Below are 27,986 nucleotides of genomic sequence, written 5' to 3'. Positions count from 1 at the left end.
GAGCTTCCACTTCTTAAGTCGGAGGTTTCTTCCTGTTCAGAACAAGTGTTGGCTTTTTTACGAGTGCTTACTCATCGTAGGAACTTGTGAGTTTCTCTAGAATCTCGTAAAATCTCAACCTTGTGTTGTCATTTAGCGCTAGGTCAGTTTTTGAAAGTTCATATTTGGACGTTAATGTTTGAATTAAAATCTCTAGAAGTGCAACATGAAGTCTTACGCCTTGTGATCCAGCAGAGGGCGCTCACTATCACTTTGACCTATTGCATGTATTCCTGACCTATCAGTAAAGTGAGCCAGTAAATGTTACGTTAGCCGTGTTCCGCGTAGATCGCAAAAGCCAAACTGAAAGGAGTCGGTCTGGACTACGGAGGATTTCTGTGATTTACGACACCGGCTTGTCCCGAGAAAGTTTTAACGCCATCTGGTATTTTTATGTATAACGTTACTTTTACTTACTTTAAAAAAGCGACGTTTGCCACCGAAGCTAAATGCATACTGGGATGGTTTGTCCACGAAGAGGATTCACCTGTTAGAGCCTTCATGACTCAGGGAGCCTTAAAAGAGCGACACTGATTTGACTAAGCTCAACACCGTACAGTATCCTCTGGAAAATTCCTCCCATCCCCTCTGACCCCGTTCATTTACCCCCTCCTCCCTTGGGATTAGATCACATTGCCTCGGTAGGTGAAAGGCCCCCCTCAACAACCTGAGCACAAGCCGAGCATGTGGGAGCTTTCAGCTCAGATTCATATCGTCTCTGATTCCAAAACAAACGGCCGTCTGACATAGAAAGCCATACAGCACATTCCACTGGGCTCAAGCGCCTTCGTGAGGGGGAGCAGGGGGAGCAGGGGCAGCTTCTAGCTCCGGGCTTTCAGAGACTGTCTGCACCGCACTGCACCCTGGGCAACGTACAGTGAAAGCTATGGGTCACACTGAGGCCCGTTATTTATATATCTGTTTGTTTTCAGGATTATGTCAAAGACGAATGCACGAAATGGAACCTGGGCCATGAAGGAAGTCATTCAATTTTGGTGCAGATCCAAATATTATCTGATATACATGTGGTTTCACTGGGGGATTATTGGGCCTTGGCAGAAGTGTGTGCTCTCCACCAAAAACATTTAAATGCACCACTATATTATTTTTATTGCAATAAAAAGATTGCCAACCTAATCCTGCAGCGCTAAATACCCAGTGGCACAACCACATGTGTATTAATCCTCGTCTGAAAATAGGCCCCAGCAAAACACAATTTTCTCCTGTTTGAAAAATACATATTCTTGTCCAGTTTTTAAAGTTTACACCCTAATGAATAAACTAATGGTTCTGCAGCTGGAACCACAGATGTGTTGAGCGTGGACATAAACATTGGTGACTATTGATTAATCACTCATTGTGTTGATTAACATCAGAGTAAGTGATGAAAATGACAAAATAAAAAAAACAAAATGTTCCCAAACACTTTCGCCCTTTAAATCATACATCCATATAGAACAATAATAGCTTTTTAAACAGTTTTACATCTGGCTCGGGCAGCGCAGTCCTGCAGAAAAACATCTGGCTCTCTTTACCTGCTACATAATTAAATGTGTTCAGCAGCTACTCAGTTACTTGAGACTTCCACTGCTTCGTGCTGGGCAGGTAGTGTGCAGCTGTGACCTGTGGTTTTTATACCATACATCAGTGATTGTCATTGCAACTGCAAATTACCTCGAGTTAGTTCAAGCATACAGGGAATATGTATTCATAGCTGCAGTATCTCCGTATAACCCATCGCTCTGTCCAGGCTCTTCACATGAGAACGCAGATGAAAAGTCGACTGACCCTTTCCTCTCACACTGTCCTGCACGCTGTTATTACAAGGATGAGACCAGTCTTTACAGGTGCATTAGCACAATTTCATGTCCTCACAAAGATAAAGCAAACACTGCAGGACTACAGACCTCTCTGTGTGAGTGCTGCTGCTAAATGGACATGACTGATATAAAGAAGAAAGGGTAGAAACTGAAATTATGACCCATTCTCAGAATTTCAAGAGCACATCTGAGTTGTCAGTCCATATGAGCCTTTCACAGATAAGATTGTATCTATTATATCCCTAATATTCAATGTTTTTGTGTTTTCTTTTTTGTTTATTTGTCTCCAAAAAGGAAGTTTGGTGCAGACAGGCCGAGTAAAGTCCACTTTTAAAAACTTTGACACCAGAGATCTAATTGTAACAGAAAGAAAACTAAACAGCTAGAGATTGGCCGATGGGTCGAGACTCAACCCTGGCGATCATTACGTGCTGCTCTGGAAACCAGCGCCACATGCTACTCTGTGCTTCATTCCCACAGACCAGTAAGTCACAATATGGAGCGGCTGTGATTTCCTCCCTCGCAGTATTGCTTCCCAACAGGAAGAAAGACAATTTCATGGCTTCCAAGAAAAACAGCCACATGCTGACAGGCCACCGATCTCGCTCTCGCCTCACATGTCCGGTTCTGTTTGGAGACTAATGCAGGAAACAATGGAGAAGTGCACCATCCTCACTGCAGCTTCAGATCAGTGTGTGTGTCTGGATGTGAGAATGAAGATTTCCTCACGTGCTGCAAGACATTACCGCTGATTTACCTTACTGCTAAATAACCCGCCGCTCTAATTAAAGGCTGTCTGATTCTGCCAAGCGGCTCTCGGGAGGCCCTGATCAGATTTAATGTAAACTTAATGCTAACCTTCTCAGTGTGAAATTTACTCCTTAGCGCTGCCAGAACTCATAAAAACAAGGGGGGGGGGGGGGGGGGGGGACAATGTGGGGCTCATGTGGCTTCAACATGGCCCTATTTAGAGAATACCTCAGTGCTGTGGTATCCAGCCCCGTGGACCATAACTAACTTTCTTTCTGCCTTCTGCACATGAAGGAGCCCCGCAGATTTCCCAGGGCTGGTGGTGAGCACCGCTGAGTTCCGCCTTCTCCTCCTCCCTGCTCTACCCCCCCCAACCGCTACACCCGTCCACCGGCCTCTGATACGCACGGGAAAGCCGAGATTCTTTGTCAGCTGTGAAACTCTAGACTCTGGGAAATGGGCTTCACCTTCCAGTCATCTCTGGTGCTGAGGAGGGCGGGGGGAGAATGGTGCGATTTGCTGCAGCTTCCTTCCCTCCAGACAGGAGAGGAATATGAAGCTTAACAGAAAAGCTGGGGCTGAGTAAATGTAGAGCAGCACAGACGCAGTGAGAGAAAGAGGGAGACAGAGAGAGAGATTTAAGTACATTATATAAAAACAGGTTTCATATTCTGTATCTCAAAAGCCTCCAGTAACCCGAAAGCACTAAGGCGCAGCATGGGAGCAATCTGGAGTTGCTCCACTTAGCTCGAAGTGATAGCACCGGCCCATATCGTGAATACCACATATCAGAGGTTTCATTCTGCTGCAGGGACTCGAGCCGTGTACAAACGAATGTGAGCAGCCGTATGAAGAAGTGACGTCTGTTTAACAAGAGCTGATAAATGCAGATAGGTTCTACCGAGAGCTCAGAAAGGCCACAAACTGACCATTCATTGGTTGATAGTTTGTGTACTGGTCAGGTGTTACTATACCAAATGTACAGAGGTATGAAGGCGCCCAGTAGCTAAACTGGTTTAGCGGGGACTCGATGTACGGAGGCTTGAGTCCCTCGCCAGGTTTTGTCTTTCACACTTAGGTCTGTCCTGTCGAATAAAGGCTTAAGGCCACAAACCTATTGTGAGATTTTAAATGCATGGGGTCTGGAGACGCCCTGGGGCCAGCTTGGGTTTACAGGTCACGCTGTCGGAGTCACAGTCTCGTGCACTCTGGTTCGTAAACTGTGCCCTCGGATCCACGTGTGGACATAGCTGGATTTACGAGTGGAAACAACGCTAGACAGTGAAACGGTTAAAATCCAATATACTGCTGCTGAGTTTCTTACAACGCTCTGCATGTGAATGGTTAAAAGTGATGTGATAAAGAACTTTGATTTGTTCTATTAAATGGACAAAAACGTCCCAAAGGTCAAAGCTTCCTAAAGGTCAAAGCTGACATCATCTGTACAAATCAGTTCACAGACATTCTGGTCAGAAGCAAAACAAACACCCAACAGCCCAGGATGTTCAGTAGCCTCAGGTACCTGGAATGTAGAGCTGACATCAACAGAAACGCACAAACACACTCATGGACTCATTTTCATGGACATCATCAGTTTCCTGCTTTAATTAATAGCCACCTCTGGCTCTCGTGCTCGTAACCTTTAGAACCAAACCCCTCCTCGGCTGCTTTTCTCTCTCACATCCCAACAACTGGAAGCTGCACACCACTCCTTCATCGCCCACTTAACCTTGAGATCATGGGCGATGGAAGCTTGTTCCCTCTCTCTCTCTCTCTCTCTCACTATACTTCTATAAATGCCACTAATCAGACCTCTGCTCCTCCACAACAGCCTCATTCCCCTCGGCCCTGACACTGCAGCTGCTCTAGCCTTCACCTGCATCCTAGTGATACACAGAGTATCTTACCCTTCAGCCCACAGGTGCACACACGGTACGAGACCCGAGCATTTTGTCTATATGCGAGAGCAGGAAATGAATAGTTATGCTGCTAACTGAGCAGAAATCCTCCCAGGAGCTGCAGTGTAAATTAGAGAAAGGCGAATAGAGAGCCTGAATAACACCACTCCCCATCCCCATCAGTGCCAGTGCATGATTTCCCATCTTTTTTCGTCCCTGCTCTGTAATCCTCAGTTCAGTGGGCAGCAATGTGTGCATTTATACATCCTCACTCCATTTAAATGCATGTGCGACTCGTACATGCACGTCCTGCAGCCCCGGTGCAGGTCCACAGGGATCAGCCTGGTAGCATGTGGCCCAGGACTGAAGCTCTGCTGTGTGTAGAGGCCGCCACACAGCTGATGCACAGAAAGAGTCTTCTGGTTTGAAGGCCCGGGGACAGAGGAAGACTCAGAGACTCAGAGCCAAGCCCGGATTCTGGGAGGGAGAGAACACAGGTCTCTCTTTATCTCATGTCCTTGGACACGGCCCCGGCTAAGAGGACGGTGGGGGGGTGGATGGATGGAGACTGCTTGGACAATTATTTGTGGAAGCTTAACGTTGAGCTATACTTTATCTACTGTGGGGATAATGGGTCAGGGTACATTTTCTTTATGTTCTCATTACTGCAGGAACTTATAGCTGATCAGCTGCTTAGTAATCATATCAGAAAAATATATCTGTAGCCTTTCTCAAGCTGTTTTCAGACATGAAGGGATATTTTCCAGAATTTGTCTTTTCTGCTGTGGAAAACAGTCTTATCTGTTTTTGTTGAGACCAGCAGTGTGAGGACAAAGCAGCTCTGGTAGGTTGTGAAGGTCACATTTCCTTGTCTTTCATATTCGTTGCACAAATTAAAGTCCACATCTGATTTCTTCCAAACAACACCCCGCTGTCCTACGCAGGTATTTAGTGTTTTGAAGACATGCTGCGTCCAAACTGCTTGATTTGACCGATGAAAAGAATTATTAGCATTAAAATACATATTCTGAAATAAACATCACCACCGTAACAGTGAAGACTTCAAAAGCTTTGCGGGGCGACCAGCTGAGATCTATCACGCTGTGGGTAATACTGTTTAAATCACTGCAGTGCATACACACACCTGTGCCACGCGCAAACACACATTGCCAATACAGTGCCTTGAATACACACACAGACACACACACAGTTCTGACATGTCAATACGCATTAACACATGAGCTGCCACGTGTTCATGAACACAAACACACAAACAGTTACTTTAGCTTGAGCAATGATCCACACTTTTACAGTATGCAGTAAAATGGCCTTCTCCCTACACACACACCCAGACACACACACACACACACACACACACACAGTGAGTCAGTCATTTCGCTGGAAAGGGATGAATGCCGTCTTTGAAGCTGCAGCAGACCTACAATGTCAACAATTCCTGTGCTAACACAGGTGCTGCGGCTGCCGCTGCCGGAGAAGTCCACTGAAATGAATATTTGAGAGTACATGTAAATATTTGTAGATATGAGTGTGTGTGTTTGTGTGTGTCCAGATGTGTGCTGATGTTAAACATATCAAAATACTTCCAGTCGGAAGGTACGTAAGCAACAGTTTTGTAATATCTAACAAACTGAGGCTTGTATACATTCAATGAATGAGGATTCGGAAACCAAAATACACAATTCTTGCTAAAGATGTCGTCAAAATGTCCTGATGATTCTTTTTAAATATTAAATAGCACTAATATTAAAGGAATGTGCACCATTCCACTTTTGAAAGCTACTGCAGAGGTTTGTGCAGTGGGACTGATTGTGTTGCTGGACTTTTTTATGATTGTGTCCAAATCTTTCTATGGTTGTGAGGACAACGTTTGGATGATTGTAGGCTTGTGTTATTCTCTATCCTTCTATACATTATATACACACACTATACAAGTATCATAATCACCAGAGTAGCACATGGGTTCATCCAGAGTCCTGTGATCTGCATCACTGACTGCACTTTGTCAACACACACACAAACACACACAGCTAGAATGTGTTGTTTGAGTCCTATCACTATAATGAGGCCTTGGCAGCCTTTGTACCTTCTCTCTTTGTTCTTCAAGCATCGTCGAACTGCGCTTCATGAAATTTACACGATGAAAACAACGTAGACACTAAAAATCCTTGAGCTCTTGGGACTTTTAAACCTCGGGCACAGAACAAACGTGTCAAATAAAGTGTTTGAAACAATGCACATAGTTTCTGGCTCAAAAGGGCGTCAATGTCATTAAGTACTGATCCTGTGCTCTGGACTTAGTGCTAAGCTAATCAACTTGTATTCCAACCATCGGAGCGCAGGGTCAATTCAATTCCAGCTGTCAGATGTGAAACAAGTCAAGTCAATACGGGACAAACCAATTAGTCAGTTGTTAGGAAGCCGAATTTACAAAGAAAGTTTCAATAGCAGAGAAATCCTGCGATCGATGGATTGTCAGCGGTTTCTTCCATTGGTGGTCGGCGGCCCCGGCTACACAACCCTCCAGCGCTCCGTGTCACAGAACACGTCTCCCACACCTCGCCCAGTCTGGTTTCCTCTGTCACTTCGTCAATGAAGGGGAATGGTTTCCATCAACTGGGCCTTTTAAAGACGTGTGTGTGTGTCTCGCTAGTGTTGTAAAACCAGCAGGAGGCCGAGGGTGGGTTCAGCCTCCGTGCCTGCATCTACTCCTTTGTGCTAATGTACTGTAGGTACATGCACAAGAAAGTGTGTGTGTGTGTGTGTGTGTGCGTGAGTGTTTCACCTAGCGTCTGTGGGTCTACACGTCAACCAAGCCTGTTGCCAAAGAAAACCCCAGACCTCTTCATCACCAGTTCATTAACACCACAACATGAAAGCTCAGGTGGGGGAGTCAAGGGGGTCAGAGGTTTGCCCCCACGTCCTCCTCACAACATAAAACACAAGATTGACCGGGTGGAGGGGGGGGGGGGGGGGGGAGACACAATTTGCTCCGACAACATTCTCCTGCAATTTTCAGAGCGGCTGTACGAGAGAACTCAAATGATCAAATCTCAGGATGACAAAAGAGTTGTCATTCATAAAGAAGACGCAAACGAATATGTCAAATGGGAAAGATGTTTTTTGACCAACAGCAAGATACAACCGAAAACACGTGATTTCTACAGCGGCTAAATATTCTGGACATGTTCCTGTTGCTGTGAAAGTGTCTGACCCGAAATATCTCCTGCTGTGTTCCTCACATGCGAATGACAAACTTTGGAAAATATCTGAACCCAATTTTCCAGATAATTGGCAGAAAAAGGCTTCAGGATATTTAAAAATCACACAAAATATGATTTGTATAAACCCAGATAACCAGAGTTCATAATCAAATGAAGCACATTTTCAAACCCTGTTAATGCAAGTGGCCCTTTCAGGCACTTATCATTGTGGAGGGGAGAAAAAAAACTGATGATGTGCCACATTCCTCCATCCAGGATGCCGATCTCTGAGCTCAGCCTTTATCACCTGAGATGAAAGACGAGGGAGGGAGTGGGGGAGAGAGAGCGGGACAGAGAGGCAGATGGGGCGGAGGGGTGAGGAACGGTGGTGGCGGTGGTGGTGGGGGGGAGAACGATTTTGCTGCTTTGTAGACTGATCTGGTTCAATCCTTGTGCTGCAGCGATTGAATTCCAATCCACGCCTTTTTCCTTAAGAGGATTTGGGCTGAAGTGAGTCGGCCGGGCCACAGGACGAGGAGCGAGCGAGGGGGGGGAACCCGTAATGGGATGATGGGAGCGATAGAGGAGGAGGAGGAGGAGGAAGACACGGCTGCAGGAGGAACAGAAAGAGGAGGATTGAGGGAATAGGCTGAAAAGGGAAATAAATAAGATCCAGCACAGGTTGTATGAAGAAAAGGGAAAGGTCAGTGATAAATTCTGCTCTCAGCCGAGGTGAACTTCTCATCGCTGCGATAATGTGTTAGCTATTTAAAGACGGGGGGGAGGAGACGGAGAGAAAGGTTAATGAAATAAGTCACACACATTGTGACTCTCAGAAGAAGAAGGAGGGACGTATAAGAGAAAAGAGACAGTGACGATTTAAGGAATCAACAGAAGGAATAAAGAAGAGGGGGGGGGGGGGGGGGGGGCGGCAGGTGGTGATCTATGATCCCATTATCCAGGGCTAATCCTGACCAGCAGTGAGTGAGCGTGCTAGTATGTGTACTGGCAGACACGTGTGTGTGTTTATGTTGTTGGCATGACACTCAAACCGAAGCATCAGGTCAACCTGTAACCAGATATGAGGGGGGGGGGGGGGTGATGGGGCAACTAAACTGCAGGTAAAGGGGTTCATTATGAAATTGGGTTTTAATATGAAAGGTTTATTAGAAATTAGAAAAAGGGAGGAAGGTCGACAACATCTGAAGATTGTGCCATTTTGTGTCTTTTTGTAATTTGGAATAAACGCTGCAGCATACTGGTGAAGTGATGCGTGGAAAAGAGCTTCAACAGTTATGACAGGATAATGTGGCGGCTGTATAATTATATGTACCATAGCATCTATTCAATGGGACATATTCGCCGTTTAGCCCGACCAGCGCTGTGAATCTCCACAAAAGGTTTGAACGCCACCATCGATTGGTCTAAAGTGGTTAACAAGCGTTTTCTCTTTTGTCCTTCTGCCGAGTCCACGAGGTGATGAAAGTCAGGTGTAAAGGTTTCTGAGAAGCAGCAGGGAGCAGTGGCAGGTCGGGTCGGGTCGGGTCGGGTCGGGTCGGTCTGTCCGTCAGGAGCATGAGAGTTGGCAGCCGCCGAGTGCCGTCATCTTCAGGACAGTATGCACCGGGTTTTATTAATAGTCAGCTCGCCAGTGAGTCTGGGTCGCCATGTGCTTGTGTTCAAAGACACACTGTTCAGATTAGGAGCTGCAGAATGCTTCAGAGACAACAGGGCTGCACAACGAAGCAACATCCATAACTATTGCCATCACTCAACAGCAATATAACAAAAGGTTTAATATATATTGATGGATCGATCGTATGCATTGTACAAGTCTCAGCTCGTAAAGACAAAGAGTTTAAAACCACAACCTTGACTCAAGAGCAATATTCAGTCTTTGAACATTTATCACAATTATCAATGTACATTTTTTTGAAAATCGTTTTATAATGTGTGGCTGCATCTTCAAGCCATAACCACAGATAACCAGATATTGGAAATACTATGCTCTCAGAAAATAATAATATTATGTGTTAAATGTAAACAAATGCTTTTCATTTCTGCGTTGTTTATTCTGTAAAATTTTAATGTAATTTTCCTTTTTCACTTCGACCAGATAACACAATCATTTCATACGACACGACCCGAGAGAACATTAAGTCCCAGATCATCTCAATTTCAATCCCAACACAACAAAGCCTCAGCAGTGTTTGCGATTTTGCTTTAATGGTCCAGTGAGAGTCGGAGCATTGTTGTGTTTGAAGAGGATTTTCTCCTCTGGCTCTAATCCAGTCTGGGCCCCCGTGTCACATGATGATGATGCTGCTGCTGCTGGACGGATGAATGACTGCTGCAGATGTAGATGTGCAGGTCATCACTGTGTTAAGCCTCAGGAGGAAAAACACACCAGTCCAAAGAACATGTAATCCTACTTTAATTATTTACTGGCCATAATGGACGGTCTTCATGTATATTTGCTGATAAGAAAGGATGAAGATAAATGTATAGAAATCACATAATAAAAAATAAATATGTTTATATCAATTTATTTATTATACATTTTATTGTTAAACTATAAAATATCAAGTCTCAATTTGTTATTGAAACAGTTGGATCTTGTTCAGTTCCTGCTGGACATTAAAATATATTCCAGTGTTAAGGCCAAATCCAGGGTCCTCCTCGTGAGCAAAAACACATTCCATAATTTAGTTGATAATATGAGTTTAACATGAAAACTCAGCATCTGAGTTAATCGACTCAAGGGAGGTATTTCCAAAGTCACAGGGTTTTTCAGTCAGCGTGTTTCCTAAGGACAGTTTTTCTTTGCTGAGCTGCAGCAGAGAAACACAGTTCAGCACTGGAATCAGCTTCAGACCCTGTTTACTTAAAATTGAGATGGAAACTTTTGTATTAATGAGGAGGAATTATTAAAACGCAGGAGTTCACCAGGGGAGCTGATTATCGACAGACATTTTTAAACGTGCCAAAATTGTGGATCTTCCCTTTAGCCAGATGTACTCTGAAAAATCAGTAGAGAAGAGAAGAGATTGGAAAAGTGTTTCCATGGTAAACCACGTCTGGGAGATGGGTGAGACGGGCAACATGTCCGACCTCAGTCAGCTCTCGATGGGCTCGGGCACGAACGCTGACTGGATCCAACGTGGGCAAAGCATGACTCACCTAATTGCACATTAATGACACTAATTATGGGTGGAGAGCTGAGCTGCGTGCCAGACTCGGTGTAGGGTCCACAACCACACGCTCTTAACCTCGACTCTCCATCGCTTCTCACACTTTGAAGCAACATTTCTTCAAACCCTGACTAATGGAAATTCTTTTAGTGTTTTCTTGGTGTTATAGGTTAAATTCCTGCAGGGGGTTTCGAGTAGTGCATGGCCCACCAACATGGAACTAGAGGAGCCACATGCTGAGGTTGGTAATTGCACAAGTTGATAATGTGCACCCGTAAACCTGCTGAACCCTGTAAAACGGGGATTCGCTCAAACAACACGTTCCCCGACACTTCATTTGTGGTCAAAGCAAACGATTGTTTATCTCGCTTTGCAGGAAGAAGAGCTTGAGATTCCAGGCACAGGGAGTAAAGCCTGCAGCAGCCACAGGCTTCAGCTCCACCGCCACACTGTTACCTGGGTGGATAAACGGTGTTAGGAAGTCACCTGAGGTTGAGCTAGCACATGCTGAAGATTAGCCCACTGGGGCTCCAGAGCACCTCTGAGCAGTGTAGGCCCACACGAAATCGAGCTTGGCATGCAAACAGCAGCCGGCTCACGGCAGCTCCACGTCGGTTCGGTTAATGGTATCAATGCTGGTTTGAATCGCTCACACGTCACAGAGGACGCCGGCAAACCCAGCGGAATGTGGCTGATCTACAGGAAGATGATCTGCAAGAATTTCTCGAAAAACCAATAAGCCACCTGAAGACGGGTGAAGGGATTTGTTGATATTTCACAGACTAAATAATTAATTATCAAGATATCAAGATAGAAACAGGCTGGTAGCAGCCCACACTGCAGTTCTTATTAAAAAGCTATATTCTCTTGACACCAAGATTATTTTCTGAGCTATAAAAGCTTCAGATTGTATCAAGATACCAAGAAAGAAGTGAGAAGACTTAAAATTATGGAATTATTATCTGATCATGAGACGCTTCAGAATGAATCTCTACTTCTTTACTTGTAGAGATATGTTGGTAAATTCATATTTATTGACCTTAACCTTTGACCTTTAATCATCTGGAGATACCCTTGCAAATAATAATCCCATCCATGCTTTGTTGAGTTTGTTTGTACACACACCCACACACAGAGGGGTTATTATGATTCACTTGAAAGATTGCTCTGGACATGCAGCAGCGGTTCAGGCAAAACTCCAGAACTTCCTTTGCTTCATAAACCCCTGAATGGGAAATAGCAAATGTGATTTTGTTTAGGAGAATAAACCCCCCCAATACTAAGGGATCAAACACCAATCACACAAAGAGCGAGCCCTTGTTGTGTACATGTGTGTGTTTGTCTCTGAACATGTGAGTGATGTTTGACAGACGCACCACAGCTCCGTCCGCTCAGTTCCGGTGCAAAACAAACGGCTCCACAACAAATCCATGGTTAACAGATGCAAACCAGCTGCTCGATGCATTCTGCTCTTATCAGCCCAACAACACACACACAAACACAAGTAAAGTCCGAAATATAGGTCAACAACTCTCATTGCTCTTGACAACATCCTAGAGTCCGTTACCTGTTCATATTCTGTTGAATGAAAGATCGATTGAGGTTTTCATCCATAATGTTCCAACAAAAATAACCTTGTCTAGCTTTCTTGGGGGTATTTTGTCAGTGTGTGTTTTTTTGTGTAGCCTCTGGCTTCTATTTGAAAGTGATGAGGTGAAATCCCTTTTCATAGTCCATCCTATTTAAATAATTGAATTCTGGGAACCAGAATAGGCGGGCACCTCTACAGTTAGTCTGCGTTCTCAATCTTTAATGACTTCGTGGAAGAATAAGCTGGGACTTTGAAGAAGTGCCAGTTTATCGAGACAGAAAACACATTTCAGCCCAGAGAACACATAATTAGCAGGAGCCCAGTCTTTTCTTTTCTTTTTTTTTGTGCGTTCTCTCCATTTTTGGACTCAGGACAGCGATCACTAACAAAACTCCTGCAGCTAAAAATGGCTTTTAATGCATCTGCCAAACCTTCTGCTCCCGAGCTCGCAACACGGCCTTTCCCCAATTCTTTCCCTGAGCTGTAATTCTGCAAGAATGTGTGGTTTGTGCACACTGCAGTCTGGCTTTCCTGAAAGGTCTTGAAACAACACAAGATGCTGGCCGACTGACGCTCCACCCTGTGCTCCAGGTTTTAATTAACCACCACCTCCCTGGCTGATGGGCTGCTGGGGAGGCTCAGGTCTCAGAAGAGAAGCTGTGAGTGGTTGTAAGGGGGAAAGAATTAGAGGACAAGTTCGGACACTGCATTTGCAAAACACAGGGAACCTTTGAAAATAATAAAGCGGCTTTCGGACAAGCAGTAAAGTACGGACAGTTTCCTGAAGATTACCAGAAGAACACAAATGTCTCTTCCGGCAAAACCTCTTGAAGCGAGCCAGTCGGTGTGTTGATCACGCCGCTAACACGTGAACCTCGACAAAGCTCTCAACTTGGAAAGACGGTAAGATTCGAGAGCTTGTGGCGATAAGGGTTGACGTTTAAATTCACAAACGAGTAGCAGGGAGAGCAAGAGCCTTGCCTGAATTTTCCAGAAATATTCCTGTTGCAGGTCTGACCTGGAAATTGTCCATCTTTGTTCTCGGTATGTGAAAGGTTAAAACTCTTTAAAATGTCCTATCCAATTTTCCAGACATTTTCCAGAGTTCACTTCTGAAAACAGAGATGAAACGCTGAGCTCTAAATCGATGATATCTGGCAAAATATAATAAAATAAAAACTTCTGTTGCCATGTTGTGGTGACACATTCCTTACTAAAGACAAAGAGAACCCCCCCCCCAGGGAACTTGTGTTTCCAGCAGCTTCTGCACTGCAGGTCTAAGACAACGTGTCATAAAGCCTCTTGCGGTCACGGAATCCCACATGGCGCAGTGCAACCACACTAAACAAAAGCCGAGGGGGGGGGGGGGGGGGTGGCATCAAGCAATCATCTTCAAAACAAGTATCTTCAATCGACTCTTCAGAGATGTGTGCAGCAGTGAAACGTGTGGGCAGCTCTGTCTGCCACACACAGATGTGCTGAGGTCAGAGGAGTTCATTAGATGCACATTGTAAAAGCGGGATGCCACAGAGATTACTGATAATGACTCTTAAAAGCAGGAGAGAGGCAAAGTCAGTGTGTATATAATAAGATAAAATGATAAAAGTCCTGATTATAGCTCATTATGCTGCCGTGGAGCCTCTTTCCTCAGACACAGAAACAGGAAAATGTTCAGACATTCAGTTAAACACTTTATTCCGCCAATTTTATTATTCATCTTTCAACATGTTGGCGGTCTCGGCAGAGATTTGCAAATGGAAATAATCAAACTGCTGCAGCTGAGGCCGAGATATTCAGAGTTCTCCTGCAACTTAATAACGTTGTTGACTTTTTCGCGTCAGCTGAACATCCTCGTCTCTTCCTCCGTGGCCCTAGTTTGTCAAACATGTTTTTTTGCAGAGCCCAAGCTGAGATATTTTCTCAGCCTTGACTAAACTCTCTCCAGAGCCGAGGCTGACTAGTCCTCTCCAGGACTGCTGAGGTGATCTTGAGGTGTAATGTCAGTGGAGAGCCTATGCAAGTTTGACTGGGCTCAACACCGTGACTGAAACTTCACAATCAATTTATCCAATGGTTGAAGTCATTTGTCGCTGCAGAGATACCAAGAATTACTTAGTTCTGGCTGGAAAAACAAAGATCTGGCCCAGCGCTCTTGCTCAGCATCAAAACATATCGATCATATTTCCACGAAGGTCCAGAGGGACGAAATTGTACAAATGATCAATAAGCTTTTGATGCAGAGCAAGAGCAGAGTGTGGAATCTCGTTTCAAGGCTCAAGTGACTTTTTCCAATGCACGTGCACCTGAGATTGACGAATGTGCAAATATCTCCCTTGAATAAGTTGAACAAAAATAGCTCTTGTAAGGCGAGTGGATTTCCTCCCTCAAAAAAAAACATCTGGAGAACCAATCTAAACATATTTTGATTCCAACATCTGCTACAGTATTCTTTCTGTCTGCCTTTGTTAGCCCACTGCTACAGTTACATGCTCCTTAACCAAATGACAGCCCACCATGATGTAACCCGTTGGCTTGTGAAACTCTGTTTTTGAAGCCCAGAGTTTGGCATTATGGGGTTTTGGAAACTAGAAATAACCATATTCGGATCCTTCTGTCAAGGCTTCTATGGAAATTAATATAATTTTGCAACCAGTGGAGTCGCCCTTAGGGTCTTAACGCAACCACTGGTCCATCAGTGGGAAAACTGGTGAAAACCTGTATGGGAGACAATCACTTATGTTACTGAAAAGTTGTGAAGCTTTGAGGCTCTAAGCTGCTTATAGCTTCGGTAGATCCTTCATTCTCTTCATATCCGCGGTTTAATTCTTCGGGATGAATTTGAAAAACCCCTGCAGAGGCTCCAGTGTCTTCAGGGGGACAGAGAGGACGTCCTGCGGAGTCTGGAGGGTCGCGGCGGTGCAGCCACTTCCTCTCTCCGCCACCCAGTGACTCGATTTAAACAAATTATCACCAGCAAAGTAATCAAGCTTTGCTCCCTGCCACGCCAGCCTCCATTATAACCATGAAAACCGGTTTAACCGTCGCATGGAAGCGATCCGGATTATCAGTGAAAGCAGTGACCTTGGCTGACGCTTCTGTCAAAAGGGCTTATTTCTTATTTTTGGGGGGGGAGCTGGAAGTCAGGCAGACGGAGCTCGAGAGGATGGAGGAGAGCAGAAGACAGAGTGTCACTGAGGACAACCTAATAAAGCTCAGTTTGTCCTCAAAAGTCCGATTGAGTGAAGTGTATTTAATGTGGAACTTTTAATGTGTGGGGTTATTCAGTTTCCAATATCCAAACCCCAAGTGCAGCAGAGCCGGCAACCCTACAAGAAGTCAACCAAGCAGAAATAAGACTCCCAGCAAAAGGGGTTCAAAAGGTCAACTGCAGTACCCGACTGTGGACATGACACATTTTGACTGGCGCTGTCTGTTTGCCAGTCAAATCCATCCTCCCATCAAGAGGGCCGTGTGGCCGAGGCACCGAATATGCAGAGCGCCCCGTAATGAGCGTGTCTCGGCTGTATATTTGCATTTAAAAAACAAAATGGATTCCATCTGACACGGTTTCACTCATCTAAAGCCTCTCAGGGCGGAATAATAAACCCAATCCCTCGGCGTAATGGAGGAGCGGCAGCCGGGCCGGCCGTGTGCCACGCCGCGCTCGGCTGAGAGGGGTTTACAGTCGGTGTGGAGATCACAGATGGCTGTTAACAGAATGCATTAGTAAAGATTAACTCGCCCGGTGGAGTCGCTCTCTTTAGTGCCTCTGATCATGTTAACAGCCACGACACAGACTGTATGAGGCACCATTAGATTTGGATTTGTTTCTTCTTCTTTTTTGTAAATGCGGCAATGAACTGGTAATATGAATATATTTGCATAATGTGGAACATCTACAGAAGTCAGGATGTTGATTATGGTTTTTGGTCCGTTTATTGCTGTTGTTTAATATTTTTCCATTCCTCTAAGACAACTAGATGTTGAGCCGGTTGATCAACAGCTACAATGGCAAATATTTGAAGGTTTCAGCTCATGCAATGTGAAGTTTAGCTTTTGTCTTTATCTTTATTGATAATTAACTGGATCTACAATTCATTTAAATGAAAGTTTATTTTCTTGAAGCAAACCACAACTTTTTACAAAAACAAAAACACAGCCTTGCTCAGTTTTGAACACATGTGCTGCTACAACTCTCTCCCGACTATTAACCGTTTTCTTTATATTCCTAAATTATGTTTGTTCAACCACAATTCACTTTATCTATATTCAGATGTGGACGGGTTACACATTTATTTTAGAAAGAACCATAATCATGCCATAATCCCCATACGTGAGGCCACTGTTCAGCAAATGTCCCTTCCTACCACATCTGATGTTCTTCTGGGAAAGAAATGCTGTATCATTGTAAAATAAAAACAAACAAAACTTGAAAATACAATCATATCTATAAAAGGCCTGTACATGGTGGTGATATAATCCATAGTGTAGCAGAAAGAGAATAAAGGAATAGAAACATCGAGGCTATGGAGATTAATGCCACGTTCACAGGAGGAGCTCTGTTCACAGGTGTTAACTTTTTCCACAGCATTTTTTTGTGAGGAGAAAAAAAAAAAGAAAGGAAGATGAATGTCTGCACAGCTCCCACCTGTTTCTTCAGACCAAAGACCATAAATTAGTTTCAGACTCGGTGTGAATCGAGCCTCAGTCTGATCCTCGGTAGCAAACGAAACTCAACTCAAGGCTTTTTTTTTATTTTGGGTTTCCTGCTCTGAGCTCATTCGCTCTGACAGAGTGACTCACTGTCTGGACCGGTTTGATAGTGCGGTCAGAGTTTAGACTTTCAAACGTCGGACGTCTGCCACAGCAGCGCACGGGAACATCTGGATACGCATCTGGGGTCTTGATACGACGGATCCTCCGAATCAAAACAAGGAAATGAGGTAAACCTTCACCGAGTCAGCCACTGCCTTGGAAATTAAAGGGAGATTAAAAACGAGGACGTGAAAATATAGCGAAGATCTAAAAGAAAAGGAAGTTTTGGGGAAGGATGCACATCCGAGCGAGGACAAACTAGCTTGTTATTAAATAGCAGGTTATGTGCTCATGAGGAAATCATTGAAAGGTTGAAGTACTCAGGGGACGACAGGAAAGGAGTTCAAACCGAAACTAGGCCAGCCATGTTTCCAAAGTTCCTAGTTCTCTAAGTGCTTGCCAGAGTAGCATGGACGACAAGGCACACACCCAACAGCTAAAAAGTAAAACACTCTTACCAGTAAAAGAAGAGGACTTCACACAGCACCAGACATTTAGAGGGTAAAGTGCTATGTGGGGATTTTGTCTAATAAATGTCCCACTCCAGCTCATCAGCTTTTCCAAATACCCTCTGGAATCCCGGCGCTCTTCCCAGGGAAGCGGCTCTAAACTGAGCGACTGCACGCAGTATAATTTGCGGTTGGTGAAACACCCTGCACAGAAAGCATGATTTACACCCTTGAGCCCGTTCAGTGCTGTTTTGACTCGAGACGAGGGGGGCATAATGGGAGCAGCAGACATTAGCGGCGCATTTCTGTGCTCGCTGGAACGCGGCAGATATCAATTTGGCGCCTTTAGAGGCGATAAAGCCCAATCGTAAATATGAGTGAGCACAGATGTGTTAAATGTGCCTTGCCCTTTTCCACAGCGATCTCGGGAGTTGGATGGAAAAGAGCTCGTTGACATCATTGGCTTCAGATACCCACCATTTTTTTTGGGGGGGGGGATTGCACACAGATGGAATAAGTTTCGGATCTGGAGTCAGCCTCGGTGCCGCAGAACCAAGTCGACCAGGACGGTTTCACAAGCTGCGTTCGATTTCACTTCATCCTTTAACGAGCGGAGCAACAAAACTCGAACCGACCACAATCCCCCCCCCCCCACCCCCACCCCCAATGACATTTGATACAGCTGTAAAGGAAAAGCGTGGATCTGTGATGGAGGAATCTGCGAGCGCTCCCATGTCAGAATTTAAGATTTACAATAACATGGCCTGTTGATTATTTAATGCTATGAATTGAACAATACAGCAATACGATGGGTTTAGATAACACAAATCCCTGAAGTAACTCAAGCTAGTATTACTGCCTCGCCCCATTCTGCCAATCAAGATGATTATGATGTCAAAAGTTCACATTTGAACTTGTGATCACTTTATCGTTGCACCATATTAGATATTTAGCTTCATTCAAGTCCTGTGAACACTCAGCTATTCGCTTTGTGATGTGGGAGACATTTTTCAAAAACCCTAACCCCAACTCGTAAGCTCATTTTTCCAATATTACTCAATTTGAGTCAAATAAACATCTTGATCCTGTTTCTTCATCCCTGCTCCAGACTCCATTTGGGTTTTATGGAGCCACTTCGGTATTAAAGTGTGACCGAGGTTTACGAGAGCAATTGAAGGCTACAACCCGAACAATAATGAGGCTATAGTGTTGTTTAGATACCATGAGATTCTTTGTAGTTGAAAAGATGCTTTGACTCAAATCCACAACTTTAATAATATCATGTTGGTTTATGAGTAGAAGTGAAAAACAGATCAATCAACCGTGGGACTACTTTAATTAACAATTAATAATTTTGAGACGTTTTCCAGCAGCTTTTCAATTCGGTCTTTAAAAATAGATGTGACTGAAAAAACAAATTATTTAAAGACAGAAAAACTTATTTTTAAAAATCACATGTGAAAAAAGCAAACGCACAAAACATCTCTCTAAGTGCTCCTACAAATTCCCAACTGCTCACTAAGCCGCCCAGTCCGGCAGTCCCATTACCAAAACACCATCAGTGTCACCCTGTTCACCACATGGCTCTTCATCCGTCACCTCACCCCCTGCTGGGTCAGACGCTCTTCACACCTCACACAGCGAGGCAGGGCCCCCCCGCCTGCACAGCCTGGGAAAACCTGGAAACCAAAAGGGGGAGGTAGGGGAGGTAGGGGAGGTTCTCACTCTCCCCTCTAAACTCCCTCTTTCCTTCATCTCTCCTTTCTTTTTCCCCCTTTACTCGCTGAATCTGGAAGGCAGCGGGGTAGTTAAAGACAGAAAGAGAAGGAGAGAGAGAGAGAGAGAAAGAAAGAAAGGGGGGAAGAAAAACAGACGTCCTGACACAGGGTTTTCCCCCCATTTCTCTTTGTCACCACCACAATCCCCTCCACCACAGTGCTGCCAAGGAAGTTTCCATTTGCTAAGCTAATTAAAATTGAAGAAAACCCAGAATAAAGAGGGTGGGAACGGAGGAAGAAAGAGAAAGAAGTAATGGCCGGGGTCTGCTGTGTCTTAATATTTTCACCCTGATTGCCACAAGCAGGTTTTGGTCGTATGATAGGTCTGATGGCGGGGGGGGGGGGCACGACACAAAACCAGTGCTGCTGTTGCTGGTTTCGCTGCAGCCGCATCTCCCCCAAGTGTTTTCCCTCTGCTTCTGGGCTGACAATGTATTTTAAACACACACACTCACACACACACACACACACACATATCCAGAGGCATTTAAAAAGGTAGGGACACACACAAACACATGCACAGTCAACAGACTATTTGTGAGTCTTTACTAGTGTGCACGGGTCGCTGCCAAAGTACGAGCCCCTTCCAGAACTCGTCAACAAGAGAGAGGAGGAGGAGGTGGAAGGAGGAGGAAGAGGGGGGGGAGGGAGTTTCTTTCAAACACACATACGTCCTGCAGATGTTAGACAACTCAGGGGGTAAGGGGTGCATCTTGTGTGTGGGAGGAAGAAACCGGAGAATGAATACATCCTTTGCCTTCAGTCCTTCCAGCTGCCGGAGAGGAAATATTGATGACGTAGACATTGATTTGTTATTTTCGGGCATGACGTCGCCTTCGCTGATTCGTCAGGCTCCTGTCAAATGACCCCGCCCCCCCCTTCCAGAAGAACACAACCTGTGCAATATGCAACAACTCCTGCGTACAGTGACAATGCGTTTTCAGGTGCATTAGTTTGGCCCGGGGATGAAAACATATATGGAGCTGAAACGCTTGTGTGGACAGAGATCGTTTTAGTTAGAAAACACTTTATGGTTGTCGCCCAAGACACTGCGGCAATGACAGGCGGGGGGGGGGGGGGGAGTAGGCATGAGACCATGTGTGCAAATGTGTCTATATCTGCTCGTGCACGTGCCTGAGTGGTGACAAGACAAGAGTTCATGCGTGGACACAGATGGATTCAGGGGGAAAGAGGGAGGGGGGGGGGGGTGCTGTTGTGCTTTCAGTGATCCAGCAGCAGCAGCGAGCGAGCGAGCGGCCTCCTGACTTCTGTAGAGTCCATTAGCGATTGCATAATGCCAGGCAGACAGGGACAGAGTGAATGCACCCCCCCCCCCCCCCCTCCGAAGGGGACGAACAAGAGCAAGGAGGAAGAGACATGCCCCCCCCCCCCCATGTGTGTGTCGGAGGTGGATTTATTAGCAGAAATAAGGTCACAGATAAAGCGGTGGCTCTGCAGTCAGACAAACCACGAGCGACTGCACGAGGAGCAGGTTGTGTCTTCACTAGGTTAACGCAAAAATAAATAAAAGAGCTTCATTAAATATAGAGCAGGAGGAGCAGTCGCAGGCCTTCGTCCCCTCCTTCCACCTCCTTTCACTTCTCTGCTCCGTCGCTCCCCTTTCACTCCCTAACTTTTTATCACCTCCTTTATCTCATCTGTGTTTTTCTCCTCTTGTGTTTTTCTCCTCCTCTGTTTATACTCTTGAATCAAGAGCGATGGAAAAATAGGCCGAACATTTGGTAAACCCACCACTGATGAGCAATTCACTTAATCATCATGAAGTGGATTGGAGATGAAGCGCTCAAGTTGGCTTTTATCGCTGCAAATTTCCGATGTATAGGCTTCATTCAGGCTCTGAAGGCCGCGTGGAATGCACCAAAAATAAGTATTCAGTTCAAAAAGCCTTGGAGAGTGTCAGGAGGATTTAAAAAAAAGGAAAACCTCAAGAGCCTTGGACACACAACATGCTTTCGGGATTCATACAACCTTCATATCAATCTACCAGAAGGGTAACAGCAGTGTGGGTTATTTTGTTCTTGGTGCATCTGAAGAATGAATGATGTCTGCAGATGTGTGTGTGTGTGTGTGTTTTGCAAGAGAGCTGATGTGCGTCGTCTGAAAAAGCCTTGAGTTGAGAGGAAGGTCGGCGTTTGCTGTTCATTTCATTAGCAGCGAATCAGCAGGTGCAAAACTACTAGCTCTCAGGTCGGAAGAGGAAACTCGAATGGCGCTGTGGGACCTAGATAACACAACCCCGACAACACACAACCCGCACCTTAACCCCCACCTCTGCCTCGCAAAGCCATCAAAAGCTTCCGATTTGAAGTCCCGGGCTTTGGCCTCTTCACCCTTGGAATAATATAAGGCCCCCCCCCCCCCCCCCCCCACACACTCTTTCTCTTTGACCATCCGGAGGGCACTTCATCACAGCGACCCGACCTCACTTGCCCTTTTGAAGAAAAGACTATAAGACGAGGCTTTCGCCCCTGCATCATCCCCGCGGTCATGTGGGTCAGTCCAGAATAAATGCCGGGTTTGAAGAACACAAACAGATGTGTGAAATCTTTTTGTCGTCTCTGAAATCCCCTGAGCTGGGACATTCCAAGCAATGTCTCCCCTCCGCCGTCCCACTTCCCTCTGCCTGTTCCATCACGCTACAGACCAAATCCAGACTCACCATCCCCACCCCCGCCACCCCTCCACCCGCCACCACCCTCCGCCCGTCTGAGGCGATTCCTTTAAGTGCGGCATCAAGGGTGTGAGACGGCACGCACAACCCTCCCGTAAATCACAAGATGTAAAAAAGGAGTTGAACAACACCCACGCTTCCCACCATAACATGACACAAATTACAGACCGGGACATCTGGTGAGTGGCGTGCACCAAAACACGGCGGGGGCGGGGACGAGCTCGGTAAAAGCCCCACTGCCAAACTCATCCTCCTCGATGGCAAAAGTTCTTGGACGCAGAGGAGTGAAGAAACAGCTTCATGTTCACTACAAGCAGAGATCACCGAAAAAGAGATATGATAACCAAACAGCAGCGTAGCTCCGCCGTGATTGGCTAGTGAGGATGCAAATTAACCAAAAGGCTAAATTAATAAAAAGGAGATTAAATGTTATGTAGACAAAAGCACTGACATCATCCCGTATATGATCTTTTAGGAATGTGACAGATCTCCTGCTCAGGGGTGAAATCATTTTCTGAAGCTGGTTTCATCTCTACCTGATTCCAAAGAGCTGCTCGGAGTTGCAATGCATCTCTATGATGTGACGGGCTAATTAAACCACAGGCCGATGGGCCCGGAGCAGGTTATCAAACACACTTGTCAACACCAGTGGCAAAGTATTGAGAATCGATGTCATGTGTGACTTTCCACCGAAGGCCTCCAAGGGGGGGGAGACGCAGACAACGGGGAGGAAAGTATCGATGAGGTGAAAGTGTGTGCGTGATCAGTCGGTGTCATCGAAGTTGGATTTAATGTCTGGAAACGAGTTTGACAACCGGAGGAGATCGGGGGACATTCAGGTGAGGGGTGGAGCCTGGGTGGAGGAGCAGGAGGCACTGATGACTTATCGCCAAAAGCTATCGACTGGCGTTGTCTTTCCAAGTTGACAACAGCCTTCTGCATGTATGACAGTTCCTTTTCATCATGTGTTGCGTGTTAGAAACGTGTTAGAAACCTCATCATAGTCTAGATGACTATGATGATGGTAGTGAAGCTAACCCTCAAAACTTAGATAACCCCTCGAAATAAACAACTTCAAACTTTTCCAATTTGAAAAATCAGACTTTGAAGCGACCATATAACATCCACCTAATATTTTACCTTTGTGAGACTTTGAGCTGCTGTTGACACTGTGTCAGAAAAACCATTTGCTCAACACTATTTCCTGAGGCTGTGATTTGCAGCAGAGACGTGTTGTTATCCACTCGTGAGCAGGTTGGGCCGTTTCAGTTCAATGAAGATCTCAAAAAAAAAAGTCTTCTGTGGTGACCTCATGCAAAATAATGACTCATTAAAACAACAGTGTCTGAATCAGCTAATTGGACGAGCGGCTGTTACAGAGGAGGGGGGCGCCGTGCCAAGCGACATGTCACACAGCCCACAGAGAAACTACAGGAGGGGACAATAATGACAGGGGTTGCACATGGAAGTGCCAGAATCTGTCAGAGCGACAACACGGGCAATTTGCAAGGAGCTGATGCACGCAGAGCCAGAAGCCCGAGCTGCAACCCTGGAACTGAATGGAGAGGGATGAGGCAATGAGACGAGTATGGATTTTAAATCAGAGCGCTCTTGAATGGGAGGAAAATTGAGAATGAAATTGTGGGATGTCGCTGGGGGGGGGGGGGGGGGGGGGCTGCTTTTTTCATTTTTAAAATGTCACAGTCATTCGACACTTTGCGACCAGGAGGCAGACGGAAGAAAAGATTCATCCACGTTAGAGACTGATGACATTAACTCAGTCGATCCGTTTCAGTGAGCGTGAACCTGCACAACACGTCCCTGTGATGCAGCTGTGATACTCCTGTTTACTCACCAAGAATCACATCCTTCATTTCAGATGTCAAACTACATGTCTGCTCATGCAAACAGAGATATTAACAATAACCAGCAATAAAAAACCAAAGTAAACTGAAGCTGAACAGATGTGGAAGAAGTGAGAGAAGCACATCGACCTCTGCAGGATCCTTCTGAGCACGTCAGACATATTTTAACATCTGGAACAGGGCGATAAAACAATATCAATAACTATCGCATGTAGCTTTAACCAATTGCAATATTACAAAAGATGGATATGTGTAAATAGGTACAAGTGATCTATAAGTCAGGCTGTTTTGCAAGTTTCTCATTGTCTGAATAAGAGTTCAGAACCAACAACCTTTTACTCAAGAGGGACAAAAACTTTGTATTTAAACTTCAGAGGAATAATCATGTGACAATTATCACGATAATTATTATCACCGGCCGATGTGAACGTTTTTAATCGTTCAGTCTAGATTTTTTTTTTTGTAGATCAGAAAACTTTATTTATCCCAACATGGGCAATTTCGTTCACAGTTTCCAGTCTCACATAATAAATTACTTAATAAATACAATAAATAGCAATAGGAGGTAGACAAAAACATATATCAAAGGCAGTCCAACACACACATTTAACTCACAATTCAGTTAGTCTAGTGTGAAGTGGCAGCAGTGAGCTGAGAGTCCACGACCACGTTACGTCCAAACAGTCAGATTCATCAGAGGACACAAAGAGTGGCGGCAGGAGCACGTGAGTATATGCACATTAATATGAATCGATATGAAACTTAAATTGAGCTAAACATCAGATGTATAAGAGGAGCTAGAAACCACAACCTTCACTCAAAACTGTCTAAAAACTTCAAAAGGAAAAACAAAGTAACAAAATTCGCGACAATCATCGATATGAACGTTTTGATCTTCATCTAATCTGTGGCCACGTTGTCCAGCTCCTAATCTGAAATGACCTGAGGATACTGGTTTCAGTGGAAGTGTGAACTGGCAGCAACGAGCTGAGATTCTACAACCACACACACGCGCGCACACATACACACACACACACACACACAGTTCAATCCCTGGGTTTTCCATCAGAGGACACGTTGCAGGATCTTTTTCCTTTTGCAGAGAATCGCTTTGAAAAACAACCTGCAACTGTTTCGAGGCTTTTCTCGGACCATTCAAAAGAAGCAGCAGTGAGTGGACCAGAGTCCCCCCCCCCCCCCCATACACTTTCAACTTTGCTCTACCCCACCAAAAGAAGCACTCACCCTTTCCCCGGAGAGGACGGCAGCGAGGCCGAGGGTCAAAATTATCCAAACGTTCCTCATTATTCCTCTGAACGACTCAGTGAAAAAACGCGTCGCGACAGGCGTCAAAATGTCAAATGTCTCCCCCTCTTCTTCTTCTTCTTCCTCTTCTCCTTCTTCTCCTTCTTCTCCTGCTCCAGCCGCGTCTCTCTCTCTCTGGATCCACCGGATACGTGTTGCGTTTTGGGGGATATTCCTCCTCCTCCTCTCTCCCGACACTTCTTCTTCTTCTTCTCCTTCTCCTGCCTCCTTTACTCCTTCTTCTTCTCCTGCTCTTTGTTTTTGTTTCAGTGACAGAGTTTAAATAAAGCTCTCCGTTCAATCTGCGAAGTCCTCCGCGTGCTGCGTGGTGTCACTGAAATCTGCACGAGCCGCACGCCGCTCTACTTCTCTCCCTCTCTCTCTTTGCCTCTCTCTCTCTCTCTCTTTGCCCCTCTCTCTGTGCCTCTCTCTCTTTGCCTCTCTCTCTCTCGTTCTCTCTCTTTGCCTCTCTCTCTCTCTCTCTTTGCCTCTCTCTCTCTCTCTTTCTCCCCCCTCTCTCACTCTCTCTCCCTCCCTCTCTCTTCAACTTGCGTCAAAAGTACCCCCTATGGTAATCATAACAAAACAATTAGGTGGGTTATTGGCAATAATTATTGATTATTATTGTTTGGTTTGTTGTTGTTGTTGGTTTCCACAGGGAGGAGAGTTAATTGAGCCATTTATCTATAATGATAATTTACCTGGTTCCGCTTTAAATTTGTATTAATTATATGAAGCCTTGTGCAGGATGGCACAATGAGGGACACATCTGATTGGTCAGTCTGTTGATTCAGTGTGTGCATCCATATGTATGGATATATATTTATATATCATATAAAGCCATATACACACATACACTGCGTGATGTATAAACATACTACACACTATAGTTGGAATTAAACACTGACAGGAGCGTTTCCATATTTAAGCCTTTTATGGGCAAAGTCGCCCCCTGCTGGTATAAATTAAAAGCTCCCCCCCAAACACACAATACTACTGTGTGTCAGGCCGAGGTTTTTGAAAAGTTTCACGACAAGGACACAAGTTACTTCTAGATGTTTTATTACAGAAAGTGTATGAGCCCCCCCCCCCCCCCCCCCTGGAGCCTCTAAAAGACCCTTGGGGGTCCCCAGATGCTCTTTGAGAACCCCTTTTAGGGTTTTCACAGATAAGATTAGATTAGATTTGATTAGATTAGTGTGTGTGTTTTTAACTTAACAATGTTAAGTGACACAAACACACACACCTGAAACTTTGTGTCTGGACGCAGTGTTTGTACACAGGAAATGCAATACTCAGAATAAAAAAATAATACTAATAATATCAAAGCCTGCCAGAACATTGGTATAACTGGATATCTTTAAACAATGAAACGTTGATATTAGAGTTGTTGAGAAGACAATAACACAGAATTGAAAATGCAAGACTTCTGTTTCTGGCAGCACGGTCGACCAACACAAAGGCTCCCCTGTTTCACATCTACATGCAGGCACTTTAATCTGCTTTAAAACACGTGCAACTCATCCACTCTTGAGAGGGAACTTCGTCATAAAACAAAATCTCCAATCTCTGTTTAAGTTTTTTCCCCATGTGAACGCTGGCTCAGCCAACTCAGTCCTCAGCACCTCGCAGTCAAATCACTACATTAATTTACAGCAGTGGAAACAGCATTTTCCCAGAGCCTTTAGAAAACCACTAATCCCGCCTGATAATAGTCTGCCCTTTGTGCTCGGTAAACCCTTCAACTCCCCGATCACAAGCGCTGCCAAACTAAATTCCTCGGGCACCATCTTGGCCACATAAGCTGAGAGTCACTTCTGCTGCTACAAGGTGACCCCCAACCCCCCCCCCCCCCCCCCCTGGTTCACTGCAGACCAAGAAATCAGACAAGTTTGAAAACAACTAACTGCAGAATGAAGGCAAATGTGCATCAGTGGCTTATACTGTTAGAATGAGTCGGATAAAATGTGAATATATAACATTTCTTGGTGCTGGACGTGATCAAACATCATTTATCTGCATTAAATGAAAACTATAAGCTGAGTTTAAACACGTGATATCACAACGATGCCCTCATTCAACTAATTAAACATTATTACTAAACCCAGGCTATGGAGGCTGCTATCTTGCACATTTGTCAAATTTGGTGCCAATCCATATAAAATAATCCAGATCAAGTGAATTTAATGTGGTTTTGTAATGGGACTGCTGGGCCTTGATGGTGGTTTACACTCCACAGTCTGTTTTCACCCTGTAGACACGAGTGGGATCAATTTTCTCCCTCAACTCTCCTCACGACAGCGATAAGCATATTTCCCTGAATGTTCTTCAAGGCCACAGTTGATATAACAACCCTCTATTTGTTGTATTTCTAAATGCACACTCTGAATGATGGCAGGTATCGACTCTGCTCCCTGTCACAGCAGCGCCTCCGCTTCGATTCCTCAGTCAGACCAGACAAAGGCGCCTGCTCACCGATAAGGCCGGTTTCACTCTGTCAGGTATCTGACTGCTCGGCTGGTATTAGCCACGCTGCACCGGACGGGGAGGACGAGGAGGTCGAGGGATGAGA

At 45.1% G+C, this 27,986-nt stretch overlaps 1 protein-coding gene across 1 annotated transcript in view; it reads right to left on the bottom strand.

The window, feature by feature from the left end:
* The window catches only part of sdc2 (syndecan 2), a 42,766-nt gene extending 16,956 nt beyond the window's left edge, over nt 1-25,810 (bottom strand). The window contains exon 1 of the mRNA XM_062409483.1: nt 25,355-25,810. Coding sequence (XP_062265467.1) covers nt 25,355-25,414 — 60 coding nt within the window. The 5' untranslated portion in view covers nt 25,415-25,810. The remainder of the gene's footprint in view (nt 1-25,354) is intronic.
* Nucleotides 25,811-27,986: the final 2,176 nt, after the last annotated feature.

This window comes from Platichthys flesus, chromosome 17, assembly GCF_949316205.1.
Source record: "Platichthys flesus chromosome 17, fPlaFle2.1, whole genome shotgun sequence".
NCBI classification, from domain to species: Eukaryota; Metazoa; Chordata; class Actinopteri; order Pleuronectiformes; family Pleuronectidae; genus Platichthys; species Platichthys flesus.
This window is presented reverse-complemented; position numbering and strand designations above follow the sequence as displayed.